The following is a 27,934-nucleotide window of genomic DNA, read 5'->3' as shown; positions in this document are numbered from 1 at the left end:
ATATTCTATTTTCCCTTTCTTAATTAATCCCTTTGTCCTCCTTTGTTGAATCCTAAACTGCTCCCAATCCTCAGGATTATTGCTTTTTCTGGCCAATTTATATGTCCTCTCCTTGGATCTTATGCTATCCCTAATTTCCCTTGTTAGCCACGGTTGAGTCACCTTTTTTGTTTTATTTTTATGCCAAACCGGGATGAACAAATTCTGTAGCTCATCCATTCGGTCTTTGAATGTTTGCCATTGCCTATCCACCGTCAACCCTTTGAGTGCCATTCCCCAATCAATCCGACCCAACTCGCTCCTCAGACCATCATAGTTTCCTTTATTTAAATTGAGGACCCTAGTCTCCGAGTCAACTACTTCATTCTCCATCTTAATGAAGAATTCGATCATATTATGATCGCTCCGACCCAAGGGGCCTCGTACAACAAGATTGCTAATTAATCCTTTCTCGTTACATAATACCCAGTCTAAGATGGCCTGATCTCTGGTTGGTTCCTCGACATATTGGTCCAGGAAACCATCCCGTTAACACTCCAGGAATTCCTCCTCCACAGTATTGTTACTAATTTGGTTGGCCCAATCTATATGTAGATTAAAGTCACCCATGATGACTGCTGTGCCCTTATTGCACGCTTCTCTACTTTCCCTTTTAATGCCATCCCCAACCTCCGCCTTACTGTTTGGTGGTCTATATACCACTCCCACTAACGTTTTTTTCCCCTTAGTATTTCTCAATTCTACCCATACAGATTCCACATCATCAGAGCTAATATCCTTCATTACAATTGTGTTAATCCCTTCTTTAACCAGTAATGCTACCCCACCTCCCTTTCCTTTTTGCCTATCTTTCCTGAATATCGAATACCCCTGGATGTTGAGTTCCCAGTCTTGGCCATCCTTGAGCCACATTTCCATAATCCTAACCAAATCGTATTCGTTTACCTCTATTTGCGCAGCCAATTCATCCACCTTATTACAAATGCTCCTCGCATTAAGACACAAAGCCTTCAGGTCTTTTCAGTCCCGATGAAGGGTTTCGACCTGAAACGTTGACTCTGTTTCTCTCTCCACGGATGTTGCCGGGCCTGCTGAGTTGTTCCAGCATTTTCTGTTGTTATTTCAGACCAAGTATCCATGTGTACTTACTGTTATAGTAACACCGCATGTGGTCCTCTGTATAAGTTATATTGCTCACCTTTGGAAGATTACATTTCCAAAGCAAATAGGAATTCTTAATCTCCCCTGACCCCCCCCTCCCTCATGCTCCAATCCCCCCCAGCACCATCACCTCTGTGCACCTCCTCCTTTCACACACCTGGCCCTCACTGATCAGTTGCAGCCTAGTTGGCGAGGGCCTGGACTGCCTATCCAGTACCAAACTCGGCTCAGTCACCTCCAGACCTACCTCTCCCTGCCAAGTCCTCCTACCTTCTGGGAAGCTGGAATAACACTCGGCTCCTGCACCACAAACCGCCTCCCGCCTCGAATCAAGACACCAAATGCGAGGAGTTTGGCTTTTAACTCCATTGCCTTACCTCGTCGGCCCATCTTTAAATATGTTCAAAATCTAGGGCATCGGCTCGGATCCGCCAACCCTTCTCCAGCTGCCCGTGGGCACTCCAGCCCCCACCCCTCAATCTTCCCTCTCACCAACCATTGCTGTCCCTAGAGGTTATCCACTTCGGTGGCAAAAACAGGAAGACAGATTATCTGAACGGCAATAGATTGGGAGAAGGGGAAGTGCAACGAGACCTGGGTGTCCTTGTGCACCAGTCGCTAAAGGTAAGCATGCAGGTGCAGCAGGCGGTTAAGAAGGCAAATGGTATGTTGGCCTTCATAGCGAGAGGATTCGAGTACAGGAGCAAGGATGTCTTGCTGCAGTTGTACAGGGTCTTGGTGAGACCACACCTTGAGTATTGTGTGCAGTTTTGGTCGCCTTATCTGAGGAAGGATGTTCTTGCCATGGAGGGGGTGCAGCGAAGATTCACCAGACTGATACCTGGGATGGCAGACGTATGAGAGGAGATTGGGCTTATACTCGCTAGAGTTTAGAAGAATGAGAGGGGATCTCATTGAAACTTATAAAATTCTAACAGGACTAGACAGACTAGATGCAGGATGTTCCCGATGGCGGGGGAGTCCAGAACCAGGGGCCACAGTCTAAAGATAAGGTGTAAGCCATTTAGGACAGAGATGAGGAGGAATTTCTTCACCCAGAGAGTGGTGAACCTGTGGAATTCTCTACCACACAAGGCAGTTGAGGCCAATTCATTAAATATATTCAAGAAGGAGTTAGATATATTTCTTAAGGCTAAAGGGATCAAGGGATATGGGGAGAAAGCAGGGCCAGGGTACTGAATTTGGATGATCAGCCATGATCTCATTGAATGGCGGAGCAGGCTCGAGGGGCCGAATGGCCTACTACTGCTCCTATCTTCTATGTTTCTATGTTAAACTCAGCCAAGATTGTCCACAGGAAGGAGCTGGCGACACTGGGCTGACATCTGGGTGCGCCTATGCAAATGATAGATTAGTGAGGTGAATACTTCATCCAGGTGACAGCAGCGCTATTGTGCACCTCGCACAGTGTTGCTAAGGCAGCGGAAGCTTGTGGCTTTGATAATTATGAAGGCCCGCCTTGTAGAGTGTGGAGCAATTGATTGCATTAGGCTCCTGGCACATCAGAAAATCTAGGCCATGGTCTCGAGCTACACTTTGACCGAAACTCAAGGCTTCACTGGCCAGAAGCCTGCTCCCATGCAGGTCATTGCATATGCTGCGATTTCCCAGCATGGCATGCCTGGGTAGACTGATGTAGAAATACGAGCACCCCCCCCCCCCCCCCCCCAGCCATTCGAATAACCCATGTGCCAGAAAGCGAGCAGGGCCAGAACAAAGCAGCATGACCATCTACTGCCCCAGCACAAGCCTATGACCACCTCAATCCCGAGCAGCTCGACTGAGATCCAGCAGCTGGGCTTTCTCCTCCTGCTAGTCGGCCAGTTAGAAATGGTAATTAGATTGTAAGGGCACAAACCGTACCCGAGGGCCAAGAACCACACATACCACAGGTAAATTAAACTCCTACTGCGATAGTCATGGGCGATTTTAATCTCCATATAGACTGGACAAATCAAATTGGCATGGGTAGCTTTGAGGATGAGTTCATAAAATTTATTTGGGATGGTTTCTTAGAACAAAAGTAGGGAAGTCTTGCTGCAACTGTACAGGGCGTTGGTGAGACCACACCTGGAGTACTGCGTACAGTTTTGGTCTCCTTATTTAAGGAGGGATATACATACATTAGAGGCAGTTCAGAGAAGGTTCACTAGGTTGATTCCCGAGTTGAAGAGGTTGTCTTATGAGGCTAGGTTGAGCCTATACTCATTGGAGTTTAGAAGAATGAGAGGTGATCATATTGAAACATAAGATTCTGAGGGGGCGCGACAGGGTAGATGCGGAGAGGATGTTTCCCCTCATGGGGGAATCTAGAACTAGGGGGCATAGGTTCAGAATAAGGGGTCGCTCATTTAAAACGATGAGGAGGAATTTCTGCTCTGAGGGTCGTGAATCTTTGGCATTCTCTACCCCAGAGAGCTGTGGAGTTGAGGCCAAGATCAGATCAGCCATGATCTTATTGAATGGTGAAGCAGGGTCAAATGGTCTACTCCTGCTCCTATTTCTTATGTTATTTTCTGCCCTTCAAATAATTTTTTGTCCACTCCCTATGGCTTTGAGTTTAACGAACTGCCTTTCACGTGTTTTTTGAAAGTCTAAGTTCACCAAGTTGCAGAATTGGAAGATCACATTTAAAAAAAATTCATTCATGGGATGTGGGCGTCACTGGCAAGGCCGGCATTTATTGCCCATCCCTAATTGCCCTCGAGAAGGTGGTGGTGAGCCGCTTTCTTGAACCGCTGCAGTCCCGTGTGGTGAAGGTACTCCCACAGTGCTGTTAGGGAGGGAGTTCCAGGATTTTGACTCAACGACGATATACTTCCAAGTCAGGATGGTGTGCGACTTGGAGGGGAACTTGGAGGTGGCGGTCTTCCCATGCGCCTGCTGCCCTTGTCCTTCTAGGTGGTAGAAGTCGCGGGTTTGGGAGGTGCTGCCGAAGAAGCCTTGGCGAGTTGCTGCAGTGCATCTTGTAGATGGTGCACACTGCAGCCACGGTGCGCCGGTGGTGGAGGGAGTATATATCTATACTCTCCCATCCCTTCATAATTTAAAACACTGTTATCAAATCACAGTATAATTGCCAGTGTTCTAATGAATCAGCTCCAATTTTTTCACGTCTGTGTTCGTATTTGTCTTTCCCGATACCAGGCAGCATCCTAGTGAATCTCAACATCCTTCCTATAGTGTAGAGCCCAACACTGCGCACAGTCCCAAAGCTCTTCACAGGCAATGAGTCACTTTGGAGTGTAGTCCCAGTTCTTGGGAGCAGCAGCCAATTTGCACAATGCAAGGTCCCACAGACAGCAATGGAGCAAGCAGCCAGAGAACCGAGAAAGCTCCCTGCGCAGAATCATTTTTATATCCATCAGGAAGGGGACAGCTCAGTGCGGCGCTGGAGTGTCTGCTTCGCATTAGGTGCTCGAGTCTCTGGAGTGGGGACGAACCCACAACCTTCTGACTCCGAGGAGTGTGTGCTGCCACTGGGCGAGGCAAGGAGCACGGTATAAAAACCGGCGCGAGCAGCGAGGCCCGACCAGTTCGGACCAGGGACCAGCGAGGCGAGGAGCGCGGTATAAAAACCAGCGCGAGCAGAGAGGCCCGACCAGTTCGGACCAGCAAGGCCCGACCAACTCAGCAGCGGGGAGAGGGGTAAAAAGTAATCAGTGTGTGACGTCACCAGGGAGCAGGTAAGTGATTGGTTGGTGAGTATTTCTCTATTTTTTAAACTTTAACTCTGTGGTTTATAGTTGCAAAGGTCTTTCTAATGTAGCGGGGACTGTTGGTAAACCGTACAAGCGCCCTAGAGTTTATCTTTAATTGGTGGTAGTGAATTAATTTAAATTAATTCAAGGGCAAGTCATGTCAGGACAGCCCAGGCCCATGTTATGCTCCTCTTGCTCTATGTGGGAATTCAGGGACGCTGCCCGTGTCCCTGACGACCATGTGTGCCAGAAATGCATCCAGCTGCAGCTACTAGCAGACCGCATTGCGGCGCTGGAGCTGCGGATGGATGGGCTTTGGAGCATTCACGATGCGGAGAGGGTCGTGGAAAACACTTTTACTGAGTTGGTCACACCACAGGTAAGGGCTGCACAGGCAGAAGGGAAATGGCTGACCAGCAGGCAGTGAGTGCAGGGGACCCCTGTGGCCATCCCCCTCTCAAACAGGTATACCGATTTGGATACTGTTGAGGGGGATGACTTACCAGAGGAAGGCAGCAGCAGCCAACTTCCTGGCACCAGGGGTGCTTCTGCTGCTCAGGAAGGGAGGAAAAAGAGTGGGAGAGCAATAGTGGTAGGGGATTCTATCGTAAGGGGAACAGATAGGCGTTTCTGTGGCCGTAGACGTGACTCCAGGATGGTTTGTTGCCTCCCTGGTGCCAGGATCAAGGATGTCAACGGCTGCAGGGCATTCTGAAGGGGGAGGGTGAACAGTCAGAGGTCGTGGTTCACATTGGGACCAATGACATGGGTAGAAAGAGGGATGAGGTCCTGCAGCAAGAATTCAGGGAGCTAGGTAGCAGATTAAAGAGCAGGACCTCAAAGGTTGTAATCTCTGGATTACTCCCGGTGCCACTTGCTAGTGAGTATAGGAATAGGAGGATAGAGCAGATGAATGCGTGGCTAATGAGTTGGTGCAGGAGGGAGGGCTTTAGTTTCCTGGATCACTGGGCCTGCTTCTGGGGAAGGTGGGACTTGTACATGTCGGACGGGTTGCACCTGAACCAGAGTGGGACAAATATCCTTGCGGGAAGGTTTGCTAGCACTGTTCGGGGGGGTTTAAACTAAAATGGCAGGGGGTTGGGAACCTGAGCAGGGAGACAGAGGAAAGGGAAACAGGGATAAAAGCAAAAGATAGGAAGGAGAAAAACAAAAGTGGCAGTCAGAGAAGTCAACAGTTTAAATCAAACGTGGCCACAGTAAATAATAATTCTAATAGGTCTAAGAGCGTTAAAAAAAACAAGCCTGAAGGCTTTGTGTCTTAATGCGAGGAGCATTTGTAATAAGGTGGACGAATTGGCTGCGCAAATAGAGGTAAACGACTATGATTTGGTTGGGATTATGGAAATGTGGCTCAAGGATGGCCAAGACTGGGAACTCAACATCCAGGGGTATTCGATATTCAGGAAAGATAGGCAAAAAGGAAAGGGAGGTGGGGTAGCATTACTGGTTAAAGAAGGGATTAACACAATTGTAATGAAGGATATTAGCTCTGATGATGTGGAATCTGTATGGGTAGAATTGAGAAATACTAAGGGGAAAAAAACATTAGTGGGAGTGGTATATAGACCTCCAAACAGTAAGTCGGTGGTTGGGGATGGCATTAAAAGGGAAATTAAAGAAGCATGCAATAAGGGCACAGCAGTCATCATGGGTGACTTTAATCTACATATAGATTGGGCCAACCAAATTAGTAACAATACTGTGGAGGAGGAATTCCTGGAGTGTTTACGGGATGGTTTCCTGGACTAATATGTCGAGGAACCAACCAGAGATCAGGCCATCTTAGACTGGGTATTATGTAACGAGAAAGGATTAATTAGCAATCTTGTTGTACGAGGCCCCTTGGGTCGGAGCGATCATAATATGATCGAATTCTTCATTAAGATAGAGAATGAAGTAGTTGACTCAGACTAGGGTCCTGAATTTAAATAAAGGAAACTATGATGGTCTGAGGAGCGAGTTGGATAGGATTGATTGGGAAATGGCACTCAAAGGGTTGACGGTGGATAGGCGATGGCAAACATTCAAAGGCCGAATGGATGAGCTACAGAATTTGTTCATCCCGGTTTGGCATAAAAATAAAACAAAAAAGGTGACTCAACCGTGGCTAACAAGGGAAATTAGGGATAGCATAAGATCCAAGGAGAGGACATATAAATTGGCCAGAAAAAGCAATAATCCTGAGGATTGGGAGCAGTTTAGGATTCAACAAAGGAGGACAAAGGGATTAATTAAGAAAGGGAAAATAGAATATATATGAGTAAGCTTGCAGGGAACATAAAAACTGACTGTAAAAGCTTTTATAGGTATGTGAAGAGAAAAAGATTGGTGAAGTCAAGCGTAGGTCCCTTGCAGTCAGAATCAGGGGAATTTATAATGGGGAACAAAGAAATGGCAGACCAACTAAATACATATTTTGGTTCTGTCTTCACAAAGGAGGACACAAATAACCTCCCAGAGATGCCGGGGAACATAGGGTCTGATGAAAGGGTGGAACTGAAAGAAATCAGTATTTGTAGGGAAATGGTGTTAGGAAAATTGATGGGACTGAAGGCCGATAAATCCCCAGGGCCTGATAATCTACATCCCAGGGTACTTAAGGAAGTGGCCCTAGGAATAGTAGATGCATTGCTGGTCATCTTCCAGAACTCGATAGACTCAGGAACAGTACCCATGGATTGGAGGGTAGCTAATGTTATCCCACTATTCAAAAAAGGTGGTAGAGAAAAAGCGGGGAATTATAGACCGGTAAGCCTGACATTGGTAGTGGGGAAAATGCTAGAGTCCATTATAAAAGATGTAATAGCAGAGCACTTGGAAAGCAGTGACAGGATTGGACAAAGTCAACATGGATTTACAAAAGGTAAATCATGCTTGACTAATCTACTGGAATTTTTTGAGGATGTAACTGGTAAAATAGATAAGGGAGAACCAGTGGATGTGGTGTATTTGGACTTTCAGAAGGCTTTCGATAAGGTCCCACATAAGAGATTAGCGTGCAAAATTAAGGCACATGGGATTGGGGGCAAGGTATTGACTTGGATAGAGAACTGGTTGGCAGACAGAAAGCAAAGAGTTGGAATAAACGGGTCGTTTTCCGAGTGGCAGGCAGTGACTAGTGGGGTACCGCAAGGATCGGTCCTAGGACCCCAGCTGTTCACAATATATATTAATGATCTGGACGAGGGAATTGGATGTAATATCTCCAAATTTGCAGATGACACAAAGCTGGGTGGGAGGTTATGCTGTGAGGAGGATGTCATAAAACTCCAGTACGACTTGGACAGGTTGGGTGATTGGGCAGAAACATGGCAAATGCACTATAATGTGGATAAATGTGAGGTTATCCACTTTGGTGGCAAAAACAAGGCGGCAGATTATTATCTAAATGGCAATAGATTGGGAGAAGGGGAAGTGCAAAGAGACCTGGGTGTTCTTGTGCACCAGTCGCTGAAGGTAAGCATGCAGGTGCAGCAGGCGGTTAAGAAGGCAAATGGTATGTTGGCCTTTGTAGCAAGAGGGTTTGAGTACAGGAACAAGGATGTCTTGCTGCAGTTGTACAGGGCCTTGGTGAGACCGCACCTTGAATATTGTGTGCAGTTTTGGGCGCCTTATCTGAGGAAGGACGTTCTTGCCATGGAAGGAGTGCAGCGAAGATTCACCAGGCTGATACCTGGGATGGCAGGAATGACGTATGAGGAGAGATTGTGTCGATTGGGCTTATACTCACTGGAGTTTAGAAGGTTGAGGGGGGATCTCATCGAAACCTATAAAATTCTGTCAGGCCTGGACAGACTAGATGCAGGAAGGATGTTTCTGATGGTCAGGGAGTCCAGAACCAGGGGTCATAGTCTAAGGATAAGGGGTAAGCCATTTAGGACTGAAATGAGGAGGAATTTCTTCACCCAGAGAGTGGTGAACCTGTGGAATTCTCTGCCACAGAGGGCAGTGGAGGCCAGTTCATTAAATATATTCAAGAAGGAGTTAGATATATTTCTTAAGGCTAAAGGGATCAAGGGATATGGGGAGAAGGCAGGGACAGGGCACTGAATTTGGATGATCAGCCATGATCTCATTGAATGGCGGAGCAGGCTCGAAGGGCCGAATGGCCTACTCCTGCTCCTATCTTCTATGTTTCTATGCGGACATTGAGGCTAGTTAGGCTACATGCTTAGGTAGGGTCGATGGATCTGCCGTCAACATTATGTCGCATTATTGAAAATGATGATGCCCTTCCCCTTGAGCGATCTTTAATGCTCACTTTTAATGGGTACAATTCCCGCTGGGCAGGCGTTCACCCAAAGGTCCAGGGCTTACTGTTAATGCAGTCGGAGCAGGTAAGCGAGCTGTGCGGGCTCTGTACAGCGGGGTGAAGGGCTGGCTGGTAAAGTGCCCATTCACAGCAGGGGGGAATCTCTTTCTGACCCGCACCTGCATCTAAACTTTAACTCTCCAAACTCTTGCCGGCTCTCCCAATCTCACCGAAGAGCATCATCCAACTGGAAATTAAGTAGAGATCACACACAGCCACTGAATAAATGGAGCATTTTTTACCCAATCATAAAACATACAGCCAGGTTAATCCTGCAACAAGCACGTCCCAATCACATCGCTAAAACTCTTCCACGAAGTTCCACCCTGTACACATTTCAGGAAAAACGAGAAGTACAAAAGTCGACGAGTTTCTCTCCAACAGAAATATTGCAATTCTCGAGTGCAGTGTCTGCATGAAGCTGGGAGCTCGTGTCCCCCCACGTCTCCCTTTGTAGTCTGACCTCACACACTCGCCATTGTCCTCAGTGTCAGATGTAACAGATGGGTTTTTAATCTCCATTTAGGGATATCATAGAATGTTGCAGCTTTATACAAATGCTTATAAAAATGATTAAACATCAGCAGTTAGCCAAATGTTACAATCTTCCACACCCGCTATGTACCTGAGTCAGTCGCTCGAGGCTTAAATGTACAGAACTGCACAATACTCACCAACTGCGTAGACAGATAGACAGGGGAGAGGAGGGTCACTGAAGACCCAAAGTCTCAGTGAATCTAGAAGATTATGTCCCAGTCCATTCGAACCCACTGCAAGCAGCCAGCTCAGGGTTGAGCTGTGCTCAGTCGCTCTCGCTGCCACTTCTCTCATTCTCGCTCGAATCTGAGCCTTGCTCACTGCCACTTTGCACAGGGCGTTGGTTCTCGTTGTCAGAGTGCTCGCTGCCGCTGTTGGAGGCGCTGCGGCTCCGGCTCCTGCTCCGGCGCACTTCCTCCTCACTCTGCTGCTCGTCGTCACTGCCGCTCTCCTCCTGGCCGCTCTCGTTCTGCTGATCCTCATTGTCACTGTCATCTTCGCTGCCGAAGATCGCCTCCTTGTCACGGGCCTCGCGAGCCTGCCGCTCGTCCCCGCTGTTGCTTTCCGCATCGCTCCCACTCTTGTTGCTCGCTTTATCCTCCACTTTGATCTCTTCCCGCTCACTTTCGCTCCCCGAGTGCTCGTCGGCGCTGGCTGCCTTCTCACTGCCACTTTCTCTGTCTTTCTCATCATCTAATGAACAGCAACAATGCAGCGGTTAGGCAGAGAGCTCAGGTCCCACGACACTGCCCCGTCCTCCCACACGGAGCAGATTTAACAAACCCCCGCAGGGTCAGAGCGCAATACACAAAATACTAAAAACAAGCGTGTTGTCACCACAAAGTATTATTACAAACAACAGAACCTGGGGCCGGGGGGGGGGGATGTTGGGACCTTGGGGCCGGGGGGTGGATGATGTGGGGACCCTGGGGCCGGGGGGATGTGGGGACCCTGGGGGGATGTGGGGATGTTGGGACCCTGGGGGGATGTGGGGATGTTGGGACCCTGGGGGGATGTGGGGATGTTGGGACCCTGGGGCCGGGGGGGGGGATGTTGGGACCCTGGGGGGATGTGGGGATGTTGGGACCCTGGGGCCGGGGGGGGGGGGGGGGATGTTGGGACCCTGGGGATGTTGGGACCCAGGGGCCGGGGGGAGGGGGATGTGGGGACCCTCGGGCCGGCGGGGGGGATGTTGGGACCCTGGGGGGGGGGGGGGGGATGATGTTGGGACCCGGGGGGGGGGGGGGGGGGGGGGGGGATGTGGGGACGGGGAACTGATTATTGTGGGGAGTGCTGCAAATTGCACAGATTATTACAGGAAGCGTGTGCCATTTCCCTGCACCTTCACTGATCAATGAAGTGAAACTCATTCTGGACAAAAAGCCCTCACCTGATCCTGGGATCCGTTTCCCATGGTCAATTTCCTCTTCATCCTCTGGCTCGTGATTCTCCAGCTGAGCCCGTCTGGCTTCCTGTGGAGTAACAGCACAAAGACATTCAGGCAAGCATCTCCAGGAAAAGCTGGCCTTAGAATACCCAGTGTAGCTGGACCTCATCTTCCCCTCCCACTGGGCCACCCGGACCTCATGTCCTCTTCCCACTGCACCACCCGGACCTCATCTCCCCCTCCCACTGCGCCACCCGGACCTCATCTCCCCCTCCCACTGGACCTCCCGGACCTCATCTCCCCCTCCCACTGCATCTCCCGGACCTCATCTCCCCCTCCCACTGCATCTCCCGGACCTCATCTCCCCCTCCCACTGCACCTCCCGGACCTCATCTCCCCCTCCCACTGCATCTCCCGGACCTCATCTCCCCCTCCCACTGCACCTCCCGGACCTCATCTCCCCCTCCCACTGCACCTCCCGGACCTCATCTCCCCCTCCCACTGCGCCACCCGGACCTCATCTCCCCCTCCCACTGCATCTCCCGGACCTCATCTCCCCCTCCCACTGGACCTCCCGGACCTCATCTCCCCCTCCCACTGCATCTCCCGGACCTCATCTCCCCCTCCCACTGGACCTCCCGGACCTCATCTCCCCCTCCCACTGCATCTCCCGGACCTCATCTCCCCCTCCCACTGGACCTCCCGGACCTCATCTCCCCCTCCCACTGCATCTCCCAGACCTCATCTCCCCCTCCCACTGCACCATCTCCCCCTCCCTACTGGAAACAATCTGCTTCTAACTGCCCCGTCCCATCCTTAAATAATTTAAAACAGTTCTATCACATCACCCTGGAATCTGCGTTGGACTAGCAAAAAATCTTGCATAAAAATCCTGTTCTGCTGGATGAGGCAGGCGCGAGCGGCATCAACCTCCTTGCATCCTCCGTCCAGCGAAATGCCGGGACGCACCCATCCCGGTTTGCCAGCACCTACTGCCGGAGAGAACACGCCAGCTGTAGTGAAGACCAAGGGGCTGTAAACAGCAGAGTAGAGCGAGGAGGTGCTGTTCCTGGAGCTTGCATTGAGCTTCATTGGAAGTGTAGGAGGTCAAGGACAGAGTGAGAGTGGGACGCAGAATTGAAGTGGCGAATGACAGGAAGCTCAGGGTGACATTTGCAGACACATCGGAGCGATCACCCAATCAGCATCTGATCGCCCCAGTGTAGAGGAGATGACGCTGTGGGCAGCAAATACAGTACACTCGGGTGGAGGAAGCACTAGCAAATCGCAGTCTCACCTGGAAGGTGTGTTTGGCGCCCTGGACAGTGGTGTGGGAGGTGGTGAATGGGCAAGTGTTGGCAACACGTCAGAGATGGAGGAAATGGTAGAAGGAGATGTGCCAAATCCAGAGGCTGGTGGGGTGGAAGGCGAAAACTAGCAAGACCTCATCACTGCGGGGTGAAAAGTGATGAGGGCAGAAGCATGGGAAATGGGACGTACTTGGTAGAGGGTCCCATCAACCATGGGGGAGGGGGATGAGAAAGGAGGTCATTTCGGAAGCTCTGGTGTGGAAGGTGGCATCGTCAGAGCAGATGTAATGGAGACGGAGAAATTGGGCGAAGGGAATGTAGTCCTTACAGGAAGAGGGGTGGGAAGAAGTATAATCAAGGTAGAAGTGGGAGTCAGTGGACAGACAGCCCATCCCCAGGGATAGAGAAGTCCAGAAAGAGTTAGAGATGGCCCACGTAAAGGTAAGGAGAGGTGGAAATTTGAAACAAAATTAAAGAGGCTCTCCAGATCAGGCCGAGAACAGGAAGCAGCACTGAAAGTAATCTACATACAGGAAGGAGTAATCAGGAAGGGAACCTGAGTAGGATTGACCCTCACCCCTTCTGCATCAGTCCTGAGGAAGGTTTTATACCCGAAACATCAAGTGTCTCGCGTTCTCTCGACAGAGGCTGCCTGGCCTGCCGTGCGTCTCAAACTGGTCCGGTTATTGTTACAGATTTCCAGCATCTGCAGTATTTTGATTTTTGCTCGGGGACACACAGTAACTATAGGACACTGATTGTGGGTATAGAGGGAAAGAATGTTCCTCCAGCATAAACATAAAGTTAGAACAGACAGAGATGGGCAAGAATAAGGTAAAGGAAGTTAGGGAACTGGTCTGGAGCAGAATACAAACAAGGGTAAGATCACGAGAATATAAAGTACAATAGGGAAGGCTTTAGAAAAATATTAGCAGATATCCTGTGGCATTGTTCACTCAGTCAGATGAGCGGGACTGGAGCTCAGAAGGGGGACGTGAACAAACAGTTAACAGAGGGAGTGGGGCAGATTGTCCCGGGGTCAGTGGAGGGAGATAGTGTCAGTAAATTGAAGAGGGAACAAGACAGACGTTTTGCAGGGAATGTGATTGAGGGGTAGGAGGGATGCAGTAGATGGGATATCAGATACCAGCCAAACAGACCGGCTTCAAGGGTCTAGGGACTCCCCATCCTGTACATTCCTACGTAATCTTCACGAGCTGATAAATCGTACCATGTGTATAGAAGGACATCAAGGTCAGTGAGGAGAGCATATTCACCAGCAGGTACTCCCTCATTTTACACTCAGTATAACGGAGACTGCAACTCCTCACTGACCTGGATCGCCCACGCACGCTGGCCCAGGGTCACTGCACTGCGGTGAAAGGCTGCCGTTTTATTCTTTTTGAAGAACGGGCTCCAGTTTTATGATCAATCTGGGGTTGGTCAGCCATTCCAGGAAAGGAATCTAATCTAATACAGGAAACTCTTCATTATCCGGCATCAACGGGACCGGTGTGGTGCCGGTTTATCAAAAAGCCCGGATTACGGAGAGGTATAGTTTAAAAGGTACGAGAGCTCCGTACACAGCAACAAATCCAGGCTTCCCTGTTGCTTAGCAACAGGTGCAGGAACTCCGGCCACAGACCAAGCATCCCTGTTGCTTAGCAACAAGTGCACGAACCCCAGTTACACGGCCACAGATCCAGGAACGGCCACTAATATGAAGTAAAACTTACCTGAATCTACTCCTGAATTTTGCCGGTTAACAGAGATTTCCGGTTATTTAGGTGCCGGTAAATCGAGAGTTTCAGGACCCATCACTTTGTTTCATCAGTGAACATGAGCCACAAGCGGGAGCGGACATGATGCTGCAGGTTAGGCGTTACTGAACACCGTCAGCACGGTGAGGAACCCGCAGTCTTTCTGATTAAATGTTAAACGCAGTTCTATTGTTTTATTATTCACATTGTACTTCAGAGAGGGTGAACCGTTCTGCCAACAGGTTGGCGAGTTATGAGCAGCTTCACCTACCTGTGCCTCCAACTCCTTCTCGTTCATGTCTCTGTGATTGACCACCAGCATTGCGTTGGTGTTTGACTGAACACCGTGACCTCCCTTTGCACGGCGCTTGCTCAGACGTACTCTGCAGAAACAGGTAACGCAGCCAGTTAGCCAGAAGCTGCAGCTGTGGGTTCGCGTTAGCAGCAACTCTCACGTCCGGTGCCTCCAACACAGCAAACCGTACCATGAGGAGCTTCAGCAAGGAGCAGTGTGTAGGAGGAGCCATGGATGGAGCCATGCAAGAGAGCTGTTGCCGACTATGGGGTGGCTTAGAGCGGAACCATGCAAGGGCAGCGCCATGGAGGGCGATCGTTAAGGAAAGGCACCAAGGATGGAGTGGACAGTGAGATCGAAGGGCAGCTGGCGAGGTCGAAGGGCAGCAGTGGGTGTAGTTGGGGGAATAGATGTGCAGGATGACGATGGAAGGAAGTGGCTGGAGGAGTAGAGGGCGAGGAATTTACGGGTAGGTTGAAATCACCAGAGAGGAGGAGCTCCTCAGCGTAGCGGCTGTGCGAGGAGTGAGGAAATGACCATTGATCTGGGGGCTTTAAGGAGGCGGCAAGGGAGGGAAGTAGACGTGGGTAAAGTAACTAAGGTCCAAGTGCCTCTCGCTAGCTCCCAGCGCCTGTCTGCGACTCTACAGTCGGGGGATTCTGAGCGCTCAGCTCACCTGGTCTCCAGCTCGTTGTAGTAGACCCCATCTCCATCGCGGAAGATGAAGAAATAGTTTTCCTCGTATCCTTTGCTGGCTTTGTTCTTCACGTTCCAGTTATACTCTCTGGATATTTTGTACTCGTACCTGAAATTGCAGAAACTCATTGAGCATGGGAACCAGAGCCATCTTATCCCACACCATTCACTCTGTATCTGACCCCGTGCTGTACCTGCACTGGGAGTGTGTGAGGGGGCAGTGTAGAGGGAGGTTTACTCTGTATCTAACCCGTGCTGTACCTGCCCTGGGAGTGTGTGAGGGGGCAGTGTAGAGGGAGCTTTACTCTGTCTGACCCCGTGCTGTACCTGCCCGGGGAGTGTGTGAGGGGGCAGTGTAGAGGGAGCTTTACTCTGTATCTAACCCCGTGCTGTACCTGCCCGGGGAGTGTGTGAGGGGGCAGTGTAGAGGGAGCTTTACTCTGTATCTAACCCATGCTGTACCTGCCCTGGGAGTGTGTGATCGGACAGTGTAGATGGAGCTTTACTCTGTATCTAACCCGTGCTGTACCTGCCCTGGGAGTGTTTGATGGGACAGTGTAGAGGGAGCTTTACTCTGTATCTAACCCGTGCTGTACCTGCCCCGGGAGTGTTTGATGGGACAGTGTAGAGGGAGCTTTACTCTGTATCTAACCCGTGCTGTACCTGCCCTGGGAGTGTTTGATGGGACAGTGTAGAGGGAGCTTTACTCTGTATCTAACCCAGGCTGTACCTGCCCTGGGAGTGTTTGATGGGACAGTGTAGAGGGAGCTTTACTCTGTATCTAACCCGTGCTGTACCTGCCCTGGGAGTGTTTGATGGGACAGTGTAGAGGGAGCTTTACTCTGTATCTAACCCGTGCTGTACCTGCCCTGGGAGTGTGTGATCGGACAGTGTAGATGGAGCTTTACTCTGTATCTAACCCGTGCTGCACCTGCCCTGGGAGTGTTTGATGGGACAGTGTAGAGGGAGCTTTACTCTGTATCTAACCCGTGCTGTACCTGCCCTGGGAGTGTTTGATGGGACAGTGTAGAGGGAGCTTTACTCTGTATCTAACCCATGCTGTACCTGCCCGGGGAGTGTTTGATGGGACAGTGTAGAGGGAGCTTTACTCTGTATCTAACCCGTGCTGTACCTGCCCTGGGAGTGTTTGATGGGACAGTGTAGAGGGAGCTTTACTCTGTATCTAACCCGTGCTGTACCTGCCCTGGGAGTGTTTGATGGGACAATGTAGAGGGAGCTTTACTCTGTATCTAACCCGTGCTGTACCTGCCCTGGGAGTGTTTGATGGGACAGTGTAGAGGGAGCTTTACTCTGTATCTAACCCGTGCTGTACCTGCCCTGGGAGTGTCTGATGGGACAGTGTAGAGGGAGCTTTACTCTGTATCTGACCCCGCGCTGTACCTGCCCTGGGAGTGTTTGATGGGACAGTGTAGAGGGAGCTTTACTCTGTATCTAACCCGTGCTGTACCTGCCCTGGGAGTGTGTGATGGGACAGTGTAGAGGGAGCTTTACTCTGTATCTAACCCGTGCTGTACCTGCCCTGGGAGTGTCTGATGGGACAGTGTAGAGGGAGCTTTACTCTGTATCTGACCCCGCGCTGTACCTGCCCTGGGAGTGTTTGATGGGACAGTGTAGAGGGAGCTTTACTCTGTATCTAACCCGTGCTGTACCTGCCCTGGGAGTGTGTGATGGGACAGTGTAGAGGGAGCTTTACTCTGTATCTAACCCGTGCTGTACCTGCCCTGGGAGTGTTTGAAGGGACAGTGTAGTGGGAGCTTTACTCTGTATCTAACCCAGGCTGTACCTGCCCTGTGAGTGTTTGATGGGACAGTGTAGTGGGAGCTTTACTCTGTATCTAACCCGTGCTGTACCTGCCCCGGGAGTGTTTGATGGGACAGTGTAGAGGGAGCTTTACTCTGTATCTAACCCCGTGCTGTACCTGCCCTGGGAGTGTTTGATGGGACAGTGTAGAGGGAGCTTTACTCTATCTAACCCATGCTGTACCTGCCCTGGGAACGCTTCAACCAGCCATTTGCTTATTTCATCCCTCGTGTATAACTGTGCTCAGGTCCTGCTGTGTAATTCGCGCAGCCTCTGGTTCTTATTTAGGGACTTCCTCATTTTCAGAATTCTCGTTGTTGCAATTCAGGGGAAAGTCTTACTCTGAATTCTGACCACAAGAACACAGTAAACTGCAGACTTACACATCCTCGGGCATGTAATCGATGCATTCCTCATTGTCTCTCTTGCGTTTCCTTGTGGTGTCCTCATTTGGCAGGAAGTAAGCAACAAACTGGTTTCCTTCCTCGTCCATCATACCTCTGCAGTTCGAGAGAAACAGTCACATTTTAACCTGATCCACATCAGGCACGTTACAGCCTGCCGCACTCAACACCGAGTGCAGCAATTCCCCATCATAACCGCTGCTCCCGTTGGTTCAGACAGCAGCTGCTGCTAATGATTCTGCCGTTGTCATTTACACCTCTGGGCCCATCTTTTGTTTCTTTACTTGTCCCATTAACATCCCCTTTTGCCTCGCACCATCGTCCCTGTTGTCATTTAATCCACCCTATCACAGACCTTCCCTTTTGTTCTTTCCTCCCCCCCCCCCCCCCCACTTTCCCTGCCCCTGCACTTGCTTAAAACCTGTTACAACCTCCGGATAAACCAGTTTCCTGTATGTCTGGAAACCTCGATCTACCGGCAGAAATCAGGAGCCGTTTTGTTAGGTTTTTTTTCTTCTCGTGGCTTTGTTTTCAACAGTCGGGCTCTGGAAAGTCTCTCTGAAGCTGTTGCTAAGCTACAGAGATGCTTCCAAGGTACGGGCCAACTGTTTACAAGCTGTTGCTAAGCAACAGTGTTTGTTGTCAGATACGGAGATGAAAACCTCCGTATGCTTCAACATTAACTTTGTATGTCCGGCAGTTTTGATAGATCGGCAACAGCTCAGTCCCGTCGGTGCCGGATATAACAAAGTTTTCTGTACATATCTAACTTTTTCCAGTTCTGATGAAAGGTCATCGACCTGAAAGGTTAACTGTTTCTCTCTCCACAGCTGTTGCCTGACCTGTTGAGCATTTCCAGCCTGGGGGCAGGGGAGAGAGTTAAGGGTTCACTCGGGGACAGCACTGCAGCACTTACATAGGCCTTCACTCAGCAGAACAGTAACTGAGAATAAAACACAGTTTACCACCCTTCAAGCACAGGCCGTGTCCTCTGGTTCCGCTCTTCTAGACCAGGTGAAACAGCTCATCATGCTCGACATTATCTGGTATCTTTAGAATCCTAAAAGTATCAATCAGATCATCTCGCTACCTCTTTTTACACTCCTGGCATGAATTTTGCTATTGAATCCGTCTTAATCTGGAGCCATTTTCCTTCATGGCCTTAAATGCTTTCTCCTCTTAATGAGTTGCTTTGTGGTGCTGCTCCGTCAGTCAGGAGTCCCTTTACGAAGCAGTATGATCCCATCCTTTGATACTCGATCACTGCGTATTCAGCAGTTGTAATGAGGTAAGCTCACCGTTTGAACTCCTGAACTTCTGTGATTTTCAGCCTAAAAATGCACATTAAACCCAAGAGCTCCCGACCTCCGCCTTTACACCATTAGCAGGTTGGACTGCCTCACCTGATCATAGCTTGGGACATCATCTCCACGGCACCTGGACCAGCGATCTCCTTAGGTGCTGGGTCGGAGTCGAATATGACCTGTGCACACGGGTTAATCCACATCTACGGAAAGGAGAAAGAAATGGAGATTCGAAACCATCCTCAACAATCCTAATGGAAGTAGAGCAGGGGCGCTAGCATTTCCTGACCATGAGCATCATAGGAACATTCAGCCCCTCGAGCCTGTCCCGCCATTCAATGAGATCATGGCTGATCTGCGACCTAACTCCATATACCCGCCTTTGGCCCATATCCCTCAATACCTTTGGTTAACAAAAAGCCATCGACCTCAGATTTAAAATTAACAATTGGCCCAGCAGCAATTGCCATTTGCGGAAGAGAAACTTCTACCACCCTTTGTGTAGAAGTGTTTCCTAATTTCACTCCTGAAAGGTCTGGCTCTAATTTTTAGTCTATAGTCCCCAACCAGCGGAATTAGTCTCTCTATCTGCCCTGCTTATTTTCTTGAAAACTTGGATCAAATCATCCCTTAACCTTCTAAATTCCAGGGAATACTACCCTAATTTGTGTAATCTCTCCTCGTAATTTAAACCTTGGAGTCCGGGTATCATTCTGGTAAACCTACGCTGCCCTCCCTCCAAGGCCAGTACATCCTTCCTAAGGTGTGGTGCCCAGACCCGCTCACAGTGCTCCAGGTGTGGTCTAACCAGGGCTTTCTCCAGCTGTAGCATAACTTCTGCCCCCCTGTACTCTAGTCCTCTAGATATTAAGAACATAAGAAATAGGAGGAGTCGGCCATTCAACCCCTCGAGCCTGCTCCGCCATTCAATAAGATCATCTCCACTTTCCCGCACTATCCCCATATCCCTTGATTCCCTTAATATCCAAAAATCTATCGATCTCTGTCTTGAATATACTCAATGACTGAGCCTCCACAGCCTCTGGGATAGAGAATTCCAAAGATTCACCACCCTCTGAGTGAAGAAATTTCTCCTCATCTCAGTCCTAAACCCCTTATTCTGAGACTGTGACCCCTGGTTCTAGGGGAAACATCCTCCCTGCATCTACCCTGTCAAGCACTGTAAGAATTTTGTATGTTTCAATGAGATCACCTCTCATTCTTCTAAACTCTAGAGAATATAGGCCTAGTCTACTCAATCTCTCCTCATAGGACAATCCCCCCATCCCAGGAACCAGTCTGGTGAACCTTCGTTGCACTCCCTCTATGGCAAATATATCCTTCCTTAGGTAAGGAGACCAAAACTGTACACAATACTCCAGGTGTGGTCTCACCAGGGCCCTATATAATTGCAGTAAGGCGTCTTTACTCTTATACTCAAATCCTCTTGTAATAAAGGCCAACATACCATTTGCTTTCCTAATTGCTTGCTGTACCTACATGTTAACTTTCAGTGATTCGTGTACAAGGACACCCAGGTCCCTCTGAACACCAACATTTCCCAATCTCTCACCATTTAAAAAATACTCTGCTTTTCTATTTTTCCTGCCAAAGTGAATAACTTCCCATTTCTCCACATTATATTCCATTTGCCATGTTCTTGCCCACTCACTTAGCCTGTCTATATCCCCTTGAAGCCTCCTTGCATCCTCCTCACAACTTACATTCCCACCCAGCTTTGTATCATCAGCAAACTTGGATATATTACATTTAAGGATAAGGGGTAAGCCATTTAGGACTGAGATGAGGAGGAATTTCTTCACCCAGAGAGTGGTGAACCTGTGGAATTTTCTACCACACAAGGCAGTTGAGGCCAATTCATTAAACATATTCAAGAAGGAGTTAGATATATTTCTTAAGGCTAAAGGGATCAAGGGATATGGGGAGAAAGCAGGGACAGGGTACTGAGTTTGGATGATCAGCCATGATCTCATTAAATGGCAGAACAGGCTCAAGGGGCCAAATGGCCTACTCCTGCTCCTATCTTCTATGTTTCTATTTGGTCCCCTCATCCAAATCATTGATATAGATTGCGAACAGCTGAGGCCCAAGCACTGATCCTTGCGGTACCCCACTAGTTACAGCCTGCCAACCCGAGAATGGGTTTACTGGGAGTGTACTATAGGCCCCCAAACAGTCAGGGGGAGATAGAGGAACAGATATGTAGGCAAATCTCAGAGAAGTGTAGAAATAATAGGGTAATAATAGTAGGGGATTTCAACTTCCCCAATATTAACTGGGATAGTCAGAGTGTGAAAGGCTTAGATGGTGCGGAATTCTTAAAGTGCATCCAGGAGAGCTTTTTGAGCCAGCATGTAGAAAGTCCTACAAGAGAGGGAGCGGTACTGGACCTAATTCCAGGGAATGTAGCCGGGCAAGTGGTAGATGTGTCAGTAGGAGAGCATTTTGGTGACAGTGACCATAATTTGGTGAGATTTAAGGTAGTCATGGAAAAGGACAAAGATGGACCGAAAATAAAGGTTCTAAATTGGGGGAAGGCCGATTTTAATATGATAAGGCAGGATCTGGCCAAGGTGGGTTGGGATAAGCTACTTGTAGGAAAATCCACATCAGAGCAGTGGGAGTCTTTCAGAAAGGAAATAGAGAGAGTACAACACCAACATGTTCCCGTAAAGGTCAAGGGTGGGACCAACAAGCCCAGGGAACCCTGGATGTCAAGGGATACACAAGAATGGATTAGGGAAAAAAGAGAGGCTTTTGACAGAACAAAGGACTAAAAACAGTGGAAGCCCTAGAGAAGTATAGAAAGTGCAGGGGGGTACTTAAAAAAGAAATTAGGAGAGCAAAGAAGGGACATGAAAAAACACTGGTGGGCAAAATAAAGGAAAATCCCAAGGTGTTTTATAAGTATATTAAGGGCAAGAGGATAACCAGGGAAAGAGTAGAGCCCATTAGGGACCAAAGTGGCAATCTGTGTGTAAAGCCGGAAGGTGTGGGTGAGGTTTTAAATGAATATTTTGCTTCTGTGTTCACTATGGAGAAGGACGATGTTGGCACTGAAATCAGGCAAGGGGATTGTGATATACTTGAACAAATTAGTATTGAGAGGGAGGAGGTACTAGCGGTTTTAGCGGGCTTAAAAGTGGATAAATCCCCAGGCCCAGGCGAGATGTAACCCAGGCTGCTGTGTGAGGCAAGGGAGGAGATTGCAGGGGCTCTGACACAAATTCTCAGAACCACTCTGGCCAAAGGGGAGGTGCCAGAGGACTGGAGGACAGCTAACGTAGTACCATTATTCAAGAAGGGTAGTAGGGATAAACTAGGGAATTACAGGCCAGTGAGCCTAACATCAGTGGTAGGGAAATTATTGGAAAAAATTCTCAGGGACAGAATTAGTCTCCACTTGGAGAGGCAAGGATTAATCAAGGATAGTCAGCATGGCTTTGTCAGGGGGAGATCATGTCTAACCAATTTGATAGAATTTTGAGAGGGGGGTGACTAGATGTGTGGATGAGGGTAGTGCAGTTGATGTAGTCTACATGGACTTCAGTAAGGCTTTTGACAAAGTGCCGCATGGGAGACTGGTCAAGAAGGTTAAGAGCCCATGGGATCCAGGGCAATTTGGCACATTGGATCCAAAATTGGCTTAGTGGCAGGAGGCAGAGGGTGATGGTCAAAGGTTGTTTTTGTGACTGGAAGCCTGTGTCCAGTGGTGTGCCGCAGGGATCGGTGCTGGGTCCTTTGCTGTTTGTAGTGTACATTAATGATTTAGATATGAATGTAGGAGGTATGATCAGTAAGTTCGCAGATGACACGAAAATTGGTGGAGTGGTAAATAGCAAGGAGGGAAGCCTCAGGCTATAGGACGATATAGAAACATAGAAGATAGGAGCAGGAGTAGGCCATTCGGCCCCTCGAGCCTGCTCTGCCATTTAATGAGATCATGGCTGATCAACCAAATTCAGTACCCTGTCCCTGCTTTCTCCCCATATCCCTTTAGCCTTAAGAAATATATCTAACTCCTAGACAGGTTGGTCAGATGGGCAGAACAGTGGCAAATGGCATTTAACCCTGAAAAGTGTGAGGTGATGCGTTTTGGGAGGACTAACAAGGCACGGGAATACACAATGAATGGTAGGATCCTAGGAAGGACAGAGGATCAGAGGGACCTTGGTGTGCATGTACATAGATCCCTGAAGGCAGCAGGACAGGTAGATAAGGTGGTTAAAAAGGCATATGGGATACTTGCCTTCATTAGCCGAGGCATAGAATATAAGAGCAGGGAGGTTATGATGGAGCTGTACAAAACGCTAGTTAGGCCACAGCTGGAATAGTGTGCGCAGTTCTGGTCGCCACACTATAGAAAGGATGTGATTGCATTGGAGAGGGTGCAGAGGAGATTCACCAGGATGTTACCTGGGCTGCAGCGCTTCAGCTATGAAGAAAGACTGGACAGGCTGGGGTTGTTTTCCTTGGAGCAGAAAAGGCTGAGGGGGGACCTGATTGAGGTGTGCAAAATTATGAGGGGCATAGATAGGGTAGATAGAAAGGAACTTTTCCCCTTAGTAGAGGGGTCAATAACCAGGGGGCAAAGTTTCAAGGTAAGGGGCAGGAGGTTTAGAGGGGATTTGAGGAAAAACTTTTTCACCCACAGGGTGGTTGGAATCTGGAACTCACTGCCTGAAAAGGTGGTAGAGGCAGGAACCCCCTCAACATTCAAGAAGCATTTAGATGAGCACTTGAAACGCCATAGCATACAAGGCTACGGACCAAGTGCTGGAAAATGAGATTAGAATAGACAGGGCTTGATGGCCGGCGCAGACACGATGGGCCGAAGGGCCTCTTTCTGTGCTGTATAAACCTATGACTCTATGACCTGTTTATTCCTACTCTGTTTTCTGTCCGTTAACCAATCCTCAATCTGTGCTAGTATATTACCCCCAATCCCATGAGCCCTAATTTTGTTTAATAACCTCGTGTGGCACCTTATCGAATGCCTTCTGAAAATCCAAATACACTACATCCACTGGTTCCCCCTTATCTATTCTGCTAGTTACAACCTCAAAAAACGAACAGATCCGTCAAACATGATTTCCCTTTCATAAATCCGTGTTGACTCTGCCCAATCCTATTATTATTTTCTAAGTGCCCTGTTACCACGTCCTTAATAATAGATTCTAGCATTTTCCCTACTACTGATGTCAGGCTAACTGGTCTGTAGTTCTCCGTTTTCTCTCTCCCTCCTTTCTTAAATAGTGGGGTTTCATTTGCTACCTTCCAATCCGTGCGAACCGTTCCAGAATCTATGGAAGGCCAGAATTCCATTAGATTGGAGCACATAATCTCAGTTTGAGGGGGAAAAATGAAACTCAAAGGGTTAAGATATATCGAAGAGAAAGAAACACGTTGAACCAGTCCTTGTGTAAAGTGCTACAGGAGATCGGAGTGGACGGTACAGCAAACCGTCCCCGGACTCCAAACCTCCAGCTCGAAGCGACGTTTACATCCAGTGTTCACTCCAGACCTCATAACCCCTCGTGCAACGTGCTCCAACAGAAAAAGCGTCAGATTGGCTCAGTGGGTACTACTCTCGTCTCGGAGTTAGAGCTTGAGGGTTCAAACCCCACTCCAGGACTTAAGTCCATAATCTGAGAGGGGGGTGGGGAAATGGAACACAAAGGGTTAATAGATATCGAAGAGAGAGAAACAAGCTGAACCAGGAATGAATGAACAGTGCAAACAAAATGGAAATTAGGTGAAGCAAAATCTCCAAGTTAATGGGAAGAAAGGAGGCCAGGGAAACAGAGCTTAAAAACATCAGAGTGACTAAAGGGCCCTGGGATTTGTTGGCGGCAAGCTGTATTTATTTGTATGTTTTTTGAGAAGTTGCCGATTGAATAGACAAAGGGAATGCAGAGAATAGCAGAATCTAAGAATCATAAAAGTGTACAGCACGGAAGCAGGCCACTCGGCCCTTCGTATCTCTGCCGGCTCTTTGTTAAAGGATTCCCAAACTAACCCCACTAACACACACACTCCTCCCATAGCCCTGTGTTTATGATGTATTTATGGATTTTCAGGTGATCAAGTAGATTTTCTCAAGAGGCTTGTTAAAAAAATTCAGGAATATGAACAAGAGGAAATGTAGCTGCAGTGATAGAAAGCTGGTTGAACAGGAAAGAGTTTAGGTAAATAGGTTTTGCTCATAGCCCTGTATTAATCCCACTCATCCCACTGCCCCGCTCTCTCCTCAGAGCCCTGTATCAATCCCAAACTAATCCCTCTGCCTCGCTCTTCCCCAGAGCCCTGTATCAATCCCAAACTCATCCCACTGCCCCGCTCTCTCCCCAGAGCCCTGTATCAATCCCAAACTAATCCCTCTGCCTCGCTCTTCCCCAGAGCCCTGTATTAATCCCAAACTAATCCCTCTGCCCCGCTCTCTCCTCAGAGCCCTGTATCAATCCCAAACTAATCCCACTGCCCCGCTCTCTCCTCAGAGCCCTGTATCAATCCCAAACTAATCCCTCTGCCTCGCTCTTCCCCAGAGCCCTGTATCAATCCCAAACTAATCCCTCTGCCCCGCTCTCTCCTCAGAGCCCTGTATCAATCCCAAACTAATCCCTCTGCCCCGCTCTTCCCCAGAGCCCTGTATCAATCCCAAACTAATCCCACTGCCCCGCTCTCTCCCAATAGCCCTGTATCAATCCCAAACTAATCCCACTGCCCCGCTCTCTCCCCATAGCCCTGTATCAATCCCAAACTAATCCCACTGCCCCACTCACTCCCCATAGCCCTGTATCAATCCCAAACTAATCCCACTGCCCCGCTCTCTCTCCATAGCCCTGTATCAATCCCCAAACTAATCCCACTGCCCCGCTCTCTCCCCATAGCCTTGGGTTATCCTCTGTTTCAAATACTTATCCAACTTCCCTTTAAAAGAGGTCGTGTATTTAGATTTTCAGGTGGTGATCAGGAAGATTTTCTCAAGAGGTTTGTCAGAAAAATTCAGGCGTCTGGAACAAGAGGAAATATTGCTGCAGGGATAGAAAACTGGTTGAAGAGGAAAGAGTTATGGTGAATGGGTATTGCTGGTAAGTGGCATACCCCAGGTGTCCACTTCTGCTCTCTGTGTATATCGCTGTCTTGGACTTGGGTACAAGGAGCACAATCTCAAAATCTGTTGACGACAGACACACACTAGCAGCCTCCAAGATTCACCAGTAATCCCCGTACCTCCCCACCATTCCAGCCGACACCCAGAAGCCTCTGCCACAGCCGAATGGACAAGGTCACAAAATGCAACATTTCATTGGGAGACAATGCGCCGTGCAACATCCAATAGGTAACACACATCCATCGCCCTTACCTTAAAATCAGGGAACACAGGCATGACCTCCACAGGGATAACCCGAGGCTTGCTGTAATGTTGAGTGACCTAGGGGATGTGGAGAGACACAAGAGTAAACAACAGCCTCCTCACAGGTTACACACCCGGCCTGCTGACAGAAGCATCAGCTTCGCCCTCGGTCAGTATGTTTGCACCTGAACCAAGGAGAGGAAGGCTCAGAGCCAAACCATTAACCTGAAGTTTCTGCATTCAGCTGCTGCTGGACTGGGGCCCCATGATCTGGTTAGACAGCACCTTCCCTACAGGGGTGGGGGTATAATAATGTCCAAGGAGGTTAGTCTGTCTCACACCCTCAGGAGCAGTTTGGTACAGTCCCTCGGGAATAGGTTATAGACTGGTTTATTCCCTCGGGAGTACAGTCTCGGGAATAGGTTATAGTTTGGGCGCTCTCTCTCTCGGGGTAGTCCCTGGGGAATAGGTTATAGTTTGGGCGCTCTCTCTCGGGGTAGTCCCTGGGGAATAGGTTATAGTTTGGGGGGCGTTGGGACACTCGTACTCTCAGGATGGGGGGCGTTGGGAGTCTCGTACTCTCAGGATGGGGGGCGTTGGGAGTCTCGTACTCTCAGGATGGGGGGGGCGGTGGGAATCCCGTACTCCCTCAGGATGGGGGGCGTTGGGACTCTCGTACTCTCAGGATGGGGGCGTTGGGAATCTCGTACTCTCTCAAGATGGGGGGCGTTGGGAATCTCGTACTCTCTCGGGATGGGAGGCGTTGGGAATCTCGTACTCTCGGGATGGGAGGCGTTGGGAATCTCGTACTCTCGGGAGGGGAGACGTTGGGAATCTCGTACTCTCTCAGGATGGGGGGGCGTTGGGACTCTCGTACTCTCGGGAGGGGAGACGTTGGGAATCTCGTACTCTCTCAGGATGGGGGGGCGTTGGGACTCTCGTACTCTCAGGATGGGGGGCTGGTGTGGTCTGTTTGAATATTTTTTCTACCTCTTTATTCGCGTCCACAAAGGTCTTTTCAATCGCTGCGATCTGGCTGTCTCGGTCCTTGTAAATCTCCTCCTCTGTGAACTGTTGTTTGACAGATACACCAATCCTGGTTTTGGGGGAGGAAAGAAGATGAAACAGTAACAGAACTGGTGCAAGTTACAGCACAAAACAGAAAACACCAGAACAGCAACTACAGCTCCTGTTAAATTCCCACTAATAATACGCAGCCTGTGAGAACTCCGTAGCTGTTCACACAAATCTTAACTAAAAGTTCAGGTGAGATTATAATAATCTGCAGCACACTGGGGGATACTACCTTGGCCTGATCACTCTAAATGCTAGTTTGGCAGGACTGTACCAAGTCCCCAATATCCTCTGCCCAGAGCCCGACACAGGGCCACCAATCCCCAAACACCCAAACCTGGGTTTGGGAACGATACAACTTCAGCAGGGAGCTGCCCCACTTCCTGCTGGAGAAAGAAGCTAGCAGTCATTGGAGAACTGGGAAGAGGATTAAGCAGCAACCTGGGGCTGGGCCACCACCCGAGACCAGCCGATCACACCCAGTGTGTCCCAGGGACCTCCGGGACCAGCCGATCACACCCAGTGCGTCCCAGGGACCAGCCGATCACACCCAGTGTGTCCCAGGGACCTCCGGGACTAGCCGATCACACCCAGTGCGTCCCATGGACCTCCGGGACCAGCCGATCACACCCAGTGCGTCCCAGGGACCTCCGGGACCAGCCGATCACACCCAGTGCGTCCCAGGGACCTCCGGGACCAGCCGATCACACCCAGTGCGTCCCAGGGACCTCCGGGACCAGCCGATCACACCC

At 49.4% G+C, this 27,934-nt stretch overlaps 1 protein-coding gene across 1 annotated transcript in view; it reads right to left on the bottom strand.

Moving 5' to 3' along the window:
* Positions 1–9,884: 9,884 nt before the first annotated feature.
* paf1 (PAF1 homolog, Paf1/RNA polymerase II complex component) overlaps positions 9,885–27,934 on the bottom strand; it is a 42,738-nt gene continuing 24,688 nt past the window's right edge. The window contains exons 7-14 of the mRNA XM_085973417.1: positions 27,099–27,204; positions 26,118–26,186; positions 18,830–18,933; positions 17,406–17,522; positions 15,182–15,310; positions 14,482–14,593; positions 11,144–11,225; positions 9,885–10,446 (exon numbers count right to left, since the gene is read on the bottom strand). Coding sequence (XP_085829543.1) covers positions 10,019–10,446; positions 11,144–11,225; positions 14,482–14,593; positions 15,182–15,310; positions 17,406–17,522; positions 18,830–18,933; positions 26,118–26,186; positions 27,099–27,204 — 1,147 coding nt within the window. The 3' untranslated portion in view covers positions 9,885–10,018. The remainder of the gene's footprint in view (positions 10,447–11,143; positions 11,226–14,481; positions 14,594–15,181; positions 15,311–17,405; positions 17,523–18,829; positions 18,934–26,117; positions 26,187–27,098; positions 27,205–27,934) is intronic.

The sequence above is a fragment of the Somniosus microcephalus genome, chromosome 34 (genome assembly GCF_052327205.1).
Source record: "Somniosus microcephalus isolate GS21.2 chromosome 34, FLI_Smic_1.0, whole genome shotgun sequence".
Classification (NCBI taxonomy): Eukaryota; Metazoa; Chordata; class Chondrichthyes; order Squaliformes; family Somniosidae; genus Somniosus; species Somniosus microcephalus.
This window is presented reverse-complemented; position numbering and strand designations above follow the sequence as displayed.